General features: G+C 44.3%; 1 protein-coding gene across 1 annotated transcript; it reads left to right on the plus strand.

Annotated features, from left to right (window-relative positions):
* The first annotated feature begins 3,755 nt into the window (after positions 1–3,755).
* Positions 3,756–7,297, plus strand: LOC123050609 (CASP-like protein 5A1). Its single transcript, XM_044473376.1, has 3 exons — positions 3,756–5,447; positions 6,487–6,619; positions 6,780–7,297. The coding sequence occupies exons 1-3, from the start codon at positions 5,161–5,163 to the stop codon at positions 6,981–6,983; spliced, it is 624 nt and encodes a 207-aa protein (XP_044329311.1). The 5' UTR covers positions 3,756–5,160; the 3' UTR covers positions 6,984–7,297.
* Positions 7,298–9,832: the final 2,535 nt, after the last annotated feature.

Raw genomic sequence — 9,832 nt, forward strand, 5'->3', positions numbered from 1 at the left:
CTTTCCGAGAGGCACGGCCGTGACTCTCGCGAAAGCACAACCATGCCTCTCGCGGAAGCAAAATCGTGACTCTCGCCAAAGCACAACCATGCCTCTCGCGGAAGCAAAACCGTGACTCTCGCGAAAGAAAAAAAACAGAAAACGCATTTTGTTTTTCCCGTTCCGGGAGGCACGGCCGCGAAAGCACAACCGTGCCTCGCGCAGAAGCAAAACCGTGACTCTCGTGAAAGAAAAAAAACAGAAAACGCGTTATTTTTTTGTTTCCGAAAGGCACGGCCGTGACTCTCGTTAAAGCACAACCGTGCCTCTCGAAAAAGAACGCGTTTTTTCGCGCAAAAAATGTTTTTTTTCGAAAAAAATTTAATCGAAAAGCTAAGGAAGACTGGGGGAAAACCAAAACGTCAAAAAAACCCCGAAAAAAAAGTTTAAAAAGCCAAAAACGCGTGCAAAAAAAATAAAAAATAAAAACAAAATCCGGAGGGAGCGTCCAGAGCGCGAGACGTGGCGAATGGCTGAGAGCGCGCCAAGTCACGCTGATCGTTGCGAGGCTCCCGAAAGAGCGCTCATTAACTAGTTGCTCTCTGCTTTTCTTTAGGCTTTTGGGGACCCTCTATCTTGGCGCGGTGCGCGTGCGAACGCGCACTTCCCCCAGCACGCCAATTTGGGCTGGCCCATTTGCGAGGCTGGCCGCCCCCTGTTTTTTCTTTCCTTTTATTTTTCTATTTTTGTTTTATTTTTTGATAAAATAGTTCGGGTTTACAAAAAGGTTCTAAAATTTCAAAAATTTGTGAATTGCGAAAACAAATGTTCAAGAAGTCCTAAATGTTCACGGAACCAAAATTGTCCGTGATTTTTCTAAAAGTGTTAATATATTTAAATTTTTTAAAGAAACTAAAAAATGTTCACGAATTTGAAGCAATGCCCGTGTATTAAAAACAAGTTCATCATTTCATATAAAAATGTTAAGGAAAAACTGCTCGTCAATTTGAAAAAATGTTCGCAAATTCAAAAATGTTCCTCAACATTTCAAAAAAATGTTCACAAGTTTCAGAAAAAGGTGTTTCTATTCAAATAAATGTTCATAGTTTCAAAAAACGCTCTTGAATTTGTAAAATAAATTCATAATATTAAGAAATGATCGGTGATTTCGAAAAAATGTTGCAAAATTTGAAAAAAATCACAAAAATAAAAAAGTGCTCACATGTACAAAAAGGATTCCTGAACTCAAAAAAATGTTTGGCAAAAACAAAAAAATCTTGAATTTCGGCAATTCTTCCAAAATTTTAAAAATGTTTGCTGGTTCAAAACATTGTTCACGTGTTCCAAAAAATGTATGCAATTGGAAAAAATGTGTGTTAATTTGGACATATGTGCACGGAATTGTAAAAAATATTCATGAATTCAAAAACTGTTCTAGGTTTCAAAAAAACGATCATGTGTTTGAAACATTTTCATTATTTCAAAACTGTTCATCATTTAAATAAAGTTCATGAATTTCAAAGGTGTTCTCAAATTGAAAATAAAAGAAATTAAAAATCAAAAATGAAGAATGAAAAATAAGGAAGAAAAAGAAAAGGGAAACAGAAAAGAAAAATGAGAAAAAACGAAAAAAGTAAGAGAAAGAAAAAAGCTGTTCTAGGGAAGTTTGTAGAACCTTCGCAAAACCGTTTCAGTGAAGTGTTGTCTCGACACATCACGTGGCATCAATGCCAACCGACGCGGGCTCTGGACCGACATTAATGCGGCGCGGGAAGCAGCATCTGCATTGGAAGGGAAACGGGAGAGAGGTGGATTGAGTTATTTAGTGGGCCAGGGTAGTCAGAAGCGGACGTGGCATCGGTCCGGACGCCCACAAAGCCCCCTATTTTGTCTCTGGTTTGCGGGAAATAGTGCGTTCGAACTGCCGAGCGAAGGGATACATGACCGCGTTGGATGGCAAAACACGTCTGGACCACGCAGTCGGGATGTTTACGGGCGGTTTGAGAGTCGGCATTGAAGACGCCCTTAGCTTCGTATATAGTGTGGTGAAATATGCATGTTATGTTTCGCATAAACCCAACAGAGACTGCTAACAAAGCAAATCATCCCGTAAATATCTGCTCCAGCATGCAACATGCCAATGACATCCCAGCAGTTTGGGAACTTCAGTCGGTTGCATAATTTGCTAGGTAGAGGGGTCACTTCTGGTTAAAGAAAAAGACGTTGTTATTTCCACCAGGGGCGTTGTCACTTCTGGTATACTTGCTCATTAGGATCGCCCCAAGGCCTAACCAGGGGCGGATCTAGTGAGGCTGCCGTGGGTGCCATGGCAACCCTTCCAAAGTTGTAAAATAAATTTTACTATGTACCTAACACTAAATATCCATCAAGTTGTTGCTATTTTCAGACTATTTACGTATGAAGCGTGTGTGTTCAATTTTTTAGTTTCCCTTTTTTCTTTTCTTAGTTTTTACTTGAAAAATCATGAAAAAAATTTCAAATGTCCGTGCACTTTTTTTTTCCTTTTAAAATGTACATGAACATCTTCTTAAAAATCACAAACACTTTTTAAGTTACATAAAACATTTTCAAATACAGGCACTTTTTGAGAATGTACGTGCACTGTTTTCCTTTTAAAATGTCAATGAGCCTTTCACCAACAAATGCATAAGCACGTTTTATTACACTACAAAACATTTTCAAATACATGATGAATAATTTAAATACATGATAAACATTTTTATTGCACTGCAAACATTTTTGAAGTACACAATGAACTTTTTTACATACATGATGAACAACATTTAGATATGCCGCACCAGTTTTTTCAGCCCACGATGAATATTTTTTTAATATGCGCCAAACATTTTTCAATATGTGATAGATATGTTAATACACGATTATCATGATTCATATTTTGGAAATACAACACTTCAATAAGCGACGAACATTTTTGTAGGTCATGATGGATATTTTAATATGTGCTAAACATTTTTCAGTATGTGATAGACATTTTTTATACACGACGATCATACGTTAATACATGATTCACATTTTAAATACAAGAGTATTTTAAATACACGTGGGACTCTTTTAACACACGATAAACATATTTTAATATACAATGAATATTGTTAAATACGCAATGAACATATTTTCCAAACAAAAATGATCAAAAAAACACGCATTTGGACAAATTTTGAAATAGGCTATTTATATTTTCAGGTACGCAACAAGCTTTTATTTCCGAAAATACACGATGCACATTTTAAATGTGCAATAAATAGTTTGGAAATATACATGATGCACATTTTAAACGCTTGGTAAATATCTTTGATAAATACATGATGATCATTTCTGAACATACAAGATGAACACGTTTTAAATGCACAATATTTGGAAAATGTGCACGTAAACATTTTTTGAACTGTACCATGAACATTTCTAAAATAGAACGGCACATATTTTTAAATACGTTATGAACACTTTTTCTTGAATGCGCAATCGGTAAGGATCGGCTAAACGTGGCGATCGGAACGGCATAGTGAATGATAAAGACATCTCGTAGATAGCGGCTTCGTGTTGCGATGAGGCCGGCAGGCAAAGATGGGGACGCGGGCGGATATATCAAGGAAAAGTATGTAAATCAACCGGATGATTTCCTCACGCATCAACCTCCTTCCTCGGCTGCCACGTGCCCTGTGGCCCAACACGTCTCTATCCTCCACAGAAACATCGTGAGCCATCATCCTTCCCCATCCCCTTTCCTTCTCCACCATTGCACAGGCCACCTGCAGACCTGCTCCAAGCACACCGTCACCACGCCGTCCCGACTACTGCAAGTGGACGCCGGATTTGTTCGAGGCCAGCCACCGGCCGCTGCAAAGAGCGGAAATGAAGCCACTGGCAACGTGCGTGCTGCGACGCGGAGGACGGTAGGAGGATGCAGCCGGTGCTGCGATGGAGCACTACCGTGCGTGCCGATGGCGATGCTGCACTGAAACTTTGCCGGCAGCCATCGAGTGGTGTGATGGGAGATGCGACGACAGCCGGTGCTGCGATAGAGCGACACCCGCGCCCGCGCGGTAGGCCGCTGCAGTGAAGCCTGCGGTGGCCGTCGGAGTGATGTGATGGAGCACCACCACGCCTGCGGTGGCGCTGCATTGAAGCTTCGCCGGTGGTATTGGGTGCTGAAGTGGGAGTTGACGGCAGCCGTCGTGGAGCACCACCGTGCTGTGGGCACTGCAGTGAAGCATGCGGTGGTTGTTGGGGTGCTGCGATGGAGCGCCGCCGTGCCGGTGGCGGCGCTACACTGAAGTTTTGCCGGCGGCCAACGGATACGGCGATGGGAGATGCCATGCCAGGCGGTGCTGCAATGGAGCACCGCCGCGCGGCGAGGGGCTGCAGTGAAGCACGCGGCGGCCGTCGGGGTGCTGCGATGAAGCACGGCCACGCCGGTGGTGGCGAGCTTCCAGGGCGCCCATTGGTGGAGCGTCGCCGCGCTGCCGATGAGGGGGCACGACTGCTGCTATCTGCCAGGCGGCGCTGCTTCCCCACGGCGAGTCGGCGACACGGTCGTTGTTTTTTTGCTGTGGCTGTGATGAGAGAAGAAAGCCCCGTCCGACGTGTTGACCAGATCCAACGGATGTGCGAGGATGAATCCAACGACGTGTGACCCGACTGCTTTCCCAGGAAATCAACGGATGATTTGTAGCAGTCGCCATAGATCAAAGTGGGAAAGCATCCATAGACGATACACTCGGACTCGATGCTGTCAAGTGTGAATCATTGACGACTACGGACGGACGAAAGTCGGTTGGTTTGTGGAGTGCAGGCGCACGCCGTGGAGCCCAGTGCAGTGCTAGGCTGCTAGCCATGCCGTGTGCCACGTGCAGACCCGACCCAGAGTCGACTCTGAGGACCTGACCTTGAGGCCCAGTTCTTTTATGGGATTATAAAATAAATGGAGCTTAAAGATTCTGGAAGAAACTGAGTCGGGGTCGGATTCTGTCAAAAGAACTGGCCTCACTCTCCTCCCTTACTGAACGCGCTCACTCACTCTCCGGCTCCGCTCGCTGTCATTGGAGAGTGAAAAAGAGTAGAAAACCACCGGAGGAAGCAAGGTATCCTAGCACTTTTGGCTCGAGGACGACGATCGAGGAGGGAGGAGAGGGGAAGACGATGCTGCACTTCAGCCATCCTGTGGTGCACCCCTCCCCGCCGGTGGTGGTGCCGCCGCCGACGCAGGGGCAGGGGCAGGCGGAGGTGGAGATGGTGCCGCCGGCGCAGGGGCAGGCGGTGCAGGTGGAGGGGGCGAACGGGGACGGGAACGCGCCTGCTGGCGTGATCATGAGGGACCCGTGGACTAGGTGCGGGCTCGTGTTCCGCCTCCTGCAGGCCGCCTTCGCGGCCGCCGCGCTCGCCGTCATGGCGTCGACCGACGACTTCCCCTCCGTCACCACATTCCGGTGCGTCCTCCAATGCTTCTTGGATGGATGGGCCGGGCCCCCTTCTCCTCCCCTGCTAAGCAATTTTCTTCTTAGGAATTCAATTCTGTTTCATAACAAGCGGCCGCCTGTCGTCCAACCAACTTGCATTCAGTCCTTCTTAATTATCCAAAGTGAAGTGCTCATATTTATTTGCGCATTTTGATATTTGTACTGTACGGCTTTTTTGGATCTTCTAGTCCTGAAAGAGGCAGTACGATTAGATGATGCCATAGTAGCATGATCATGCTCCCTGTGATGTTATCTCAGCTGATTCATCTGCAAATGTTGTCCCTGCTGTCATGTTTGGACGCAGCAATGTTTACCATTTCTGCGAAAATTAGGCGTTCGATCTTCACATCCGTGTCGACAATCCGGAATTCAGAATGGTGTGATTCTAATGGACAATCGTGTGCATTGCATACATTTCCTTCCTTTAGTGTTGGGAGTAGTACAGTGCATTGACCTATTCTCCCGTACTGTCTCTCTCTGCAAGACATAAGTTTCCCAGTAGAAATTATTATTGGGTCCTCCGAAGTGAAATGTTCATTTAATCGCGCATTTCGACATCTCTACGCCTTTTTGGATTGCTCTGGCATCCTGAAAGTGGCAGTACGATTAGATCATGCTCCATGTGATGTTTCTCAGCTGTCTTGTTTGGATGCAGCAATGTTTAGCATTTGTGCGAAAATCAGGAGTTTGATCTACAAATGCATGTGTGTCGACAATCCGGAATACAGAATGGTGTAATTGTAATGGACAATCGTGTGCATAGCATACATTTCCTTCCTTGAGGACAACATTTGAAGATCTACATTTAGTGTTGGGGCTAGTACAGTATATTGAGAACTATGCGAAACAAGTACTAGTATGTTAGTTTACATTATTTCTGCGACCCAGTTAGATGGTGCAAATCAAAGGTTTTTGCACTTAAGGTGTTGCTGTTACAAATTAGAATAGGGGATTTTTATTTGTTTGTTTGCCCTTCTGTAGATGAACTTATTCTTGTTCGTTTGAGCAGCTACCTCGTAGCAGCAGCAAGTGTGCAATGCCTGTGGAGCCTCGCCGTGGCCATTCTGGATGCCTATGCAATTGTTGTCAAACGTTCCTTCCGAACTGGCCGGGCTGTCATCATACTTGCCCTCGGGGACTGGGTAAGTCGTACGTATTTTCTCAGGCATACCAAACATAACAGCAACCCATCTGTCATGCATTGTGTTTTGAATATGCAAATTGAGGATCATGTGTATCTTTATTTCTCCTACTGTAAAAAGTAAAAACGATCCGCTTTTGACCCTGATGTTTTGTTCGTAGGTCACAGGTACACTCATCTTCAGTGCAGCGTGTGGATCAGCAGCTATCACCACTCTCCTTTCCAATGATTTCGGAGCTTGCTCGGTAAATCCCTGTGCAAGCTTCATGAACGCTACCGCCATGGCTTTCTTGAGCTGGCTTGCGCGTGCACCGGCCTTTATCGGGAACCTTTGGACGGCGGTCCACCGAATTCAAAAATCATAGTTTGCGAAACGAGAATCGGGCATTTTGCGCGACCCCATCCCGTTTCGTGACCAACTTGGACGCATCGATACATCTAATTATAGCATGACCAGGAAGCAACGGATGGATTCCCGTCGAACAGCATATGCCATCAATGTTTCTGTATAAATTAGGTAGTAGCTTGATGTTTGAAAGGGTGGTTGTGCTGCTCTGGATTTTTCTTCTTCTTTTGAGGACAGTATGACTTCTTATTATATGAGGGTGGACTGCCGGTTCTGTTCTGGTGGGGATGAACTGATGGGTTACTTGTGTAGAGCTCAAGGTTGCTGATACGCTATATCTTTTTATCTTGCTACTCATATTTTTCTTTATTGATATCTGGATCTTAGGTCAGGAGATCACTCACTTAGTACGATTGCCAGATTATTGGTTGTTTTTCTAAATAAAAATGCATATAGAGACTCCGGCCACCTTAATTATTTTCTGAAGTATGAACTAGAGGCTCCAGTATAATCAATATGCACCCTCTGAAGCCGGCAACAGTTTGCACCAAACAAAAGAGAATTCTTATTGAAAAAACAGAGTATATTTTTTTGAGGGAAAACAGAGTATATATTCGATTGATGCAAATCTTGCAAAGAACAGCATCCTCATAATTCTCATAAGTTCTCATCAACATCAGTAAGAACAACAAGTTTTTCATGTAATCTTCGTAACAAAAGTAACCACAGGTTGTTTGGGAGCAGAGTAGCAGACAGACAAAGGGCCACCCACGCCATACAAGACTATCAGTAGGTTTCCCTGTCCTCATCCATGAGGAAGTTTTTGTCAATCGAGCGAACTTATGTAATTTGTTCACTTGCGGTAAAAAATGTCATAGGGGCCACGCCTACACAGCATGATAAAAGCAAGGGCGCGCCATCGGGTGATTGCAAGTCAGCGTCGTCGCTTCCTTACTCCTGCATCTCCTGCAGGCTTCTCTGGTACAGCCATTCAGAACTAAAGCTACAAAAGATAAAAGAACTTGTTTGTACACCGGAGTATAACTAACAGGAAATAAGGTTATCTTAAACATATCGTCAAGAACTTTCTAAGAATCTCAAGTCAGAACATACACATACCCTTTTACAACGAAGTTGAGCAACTGATTGAGCTCCTGAAACAAACGTGAAGACACTAGGTTATGTATGTAATTTAAGCTATATCATGAAGAGAATGTCAAAGTGCTACAGGAGCCTATCCCTCTTCCAGCAGAAGTGGCGAAACAACATCATATAAACTCAACGAAAGATCATGCTGACTGATACATAATGCTTCAATTATGTTTATAGTGAGTTTAGTGTTAGCACCAAGAAGTTAGAGCTCTTAGATGGTGCCCATACCCATAATGTAGCAAAAATGTGAAAGCAAAACTACAATCATCAAGAACAACATAAAACATGGCAAACTGAAAATTTTATACAGCTGTGAAAGAATGAACCATTCTAGTGCCCTGCCAATGTAGTATTACCAAGCCTAGTTGTATTACACTTCCATGCAGATCAGGAAAGGAGTACCATCATCATTTGTCTGAAGTCTATCTTGCATTTTGTTGGTCATGGTTTAAGAAGTATGCTTCGTCCTGGAAAATGGTTGAAGCGTTCCTACTCTCCAACAGGGAGAGCCGTGTGGTGTTTATTGATAAGAGGCAGTGGCCGATTGCTTACAGGATGCGTATGCTCATACGAAACATACGACTTAATTGAAACCATTAATTCTCATCTCAATCCCTCCCAACTCTGGCAAGAAACCACCATCGACCCTATTTTCTTTATCCCCCCCCCCCCCACCAGCCAGGAAATCTTTGATATTACGGCACCTCAACGGTCGTTGGATTGTTCCGAGAAAAAAACCCTGAAAAAACTTCATGTGTTGCACCATCGATGCGTCGTCTATGAATGCTTCCGTCATTACTGCTAGGCCAGCGAGGCGTTTTGACGTCAACTTTATATCTCCTAGTTCGCCTCTATATCTACGGCTGACTGATTGCGGCGTTCTGAAGTTGCATCCTCTGTAATGAGTTTAATGACTTCAGAATTACTCTGATTTTTTAAAATAAAATATATTAAATAACAGTTAGATATAATTCTCCTGATTGAGCTTCAGCAATTGCTAACCAACAACATGAATAAAATTGGTAAAGATTTGATGTCAACTTTATAACAAAATAAAATAAAAACAAGCCCTGTTTAGCATACAAATAAAAAGTTGTTCAGTATAAACCGAGCAAAGAACAAAATAGTTTAAGTTATTTTGCACATAGCTTGAGTTATCACTGACTAAGAATTCAGAGTAAGATGCATTAGTAGGGATCCTCCTTTGCATCACTAAAGAAAGAGCGGAAAGCGATCTAAACGCTCTTATATATTTCTATATGGAGGGAGTAGTATTCTTCCTTCTGTCCCGAGATAAAGGATTTTAGCCCAACTTCTCCAATCAAGTCCAAGTTCTCCAGTGATATGCAAAACCTGTCTTATATTTGTGGGGGAGGCTATGTGCGAGTCGACTGAAAATCCCTATTTAGGTCAGTCGATGTTCTCCGTCCTTGATCTCTAATCTAACGGGTACCTGTCATCTTCCACCTCCAACCGTTTCTGAAAACAGATCAGAGCGCATCTCTTCTTCCTCCCGACACTTTCTTCCAACCGCCCCCACGGACCACCGGCCGGACCGCTAGCCATCACCGCCCGCGGCCGGCGGCGCTCCCGCGCCAGCCTCGCCACCCCGCCCTCCCCTCAACCGCCGCCCCCCGGCCATCCCTCTAGCCCCGTCGCCATCTAGTTTTCTTCTCCGGCGAAGCCACACCACCGCCCCACCACCGCGCCCCCACC

Source organism: Triticum aestivum, chromosome 2D, assembly GCF_018294505.1.
Source record: "Triticum aestivum cultivar Chinese Spring chromosome 2D, IWGSC CS RefSeq v2.1, whole genome shotgun sequence".
Classification (NCBI taxonomy): domain Eukaryota; kingdom Viridiplantae; phylum Streptophyta; class Magnoliopsida; order Poales; family Poaceae; genus Triticum; species Triticum aestivum.

Excerpts from the sequence above, each read along its gene's own strand:
- LOC123050609 (XM_044473376.1), top strand. The coding sequence starts at position 5,161 with ATGCTGCACTTCAGCCATCCTGTGGTGCACCCCTCCCCGCCGGTGGTG. Across the intron at positions 5,448-6,486 it reads CCCTCCGTCACCACATTCCG|CTACCTCGTAGCAGCAGCAA; the intron begins GTGCGTCCTCCA and ends TCGTTTGAGCAG. Across the intron at positions 6,620-6,779 it reads TACTTGCCCTCGGGGACTGG|GTCACAGGTACACTCATCTT; the intron begins GTAAGTCGTACG and ends TTTTGTTCGTAG.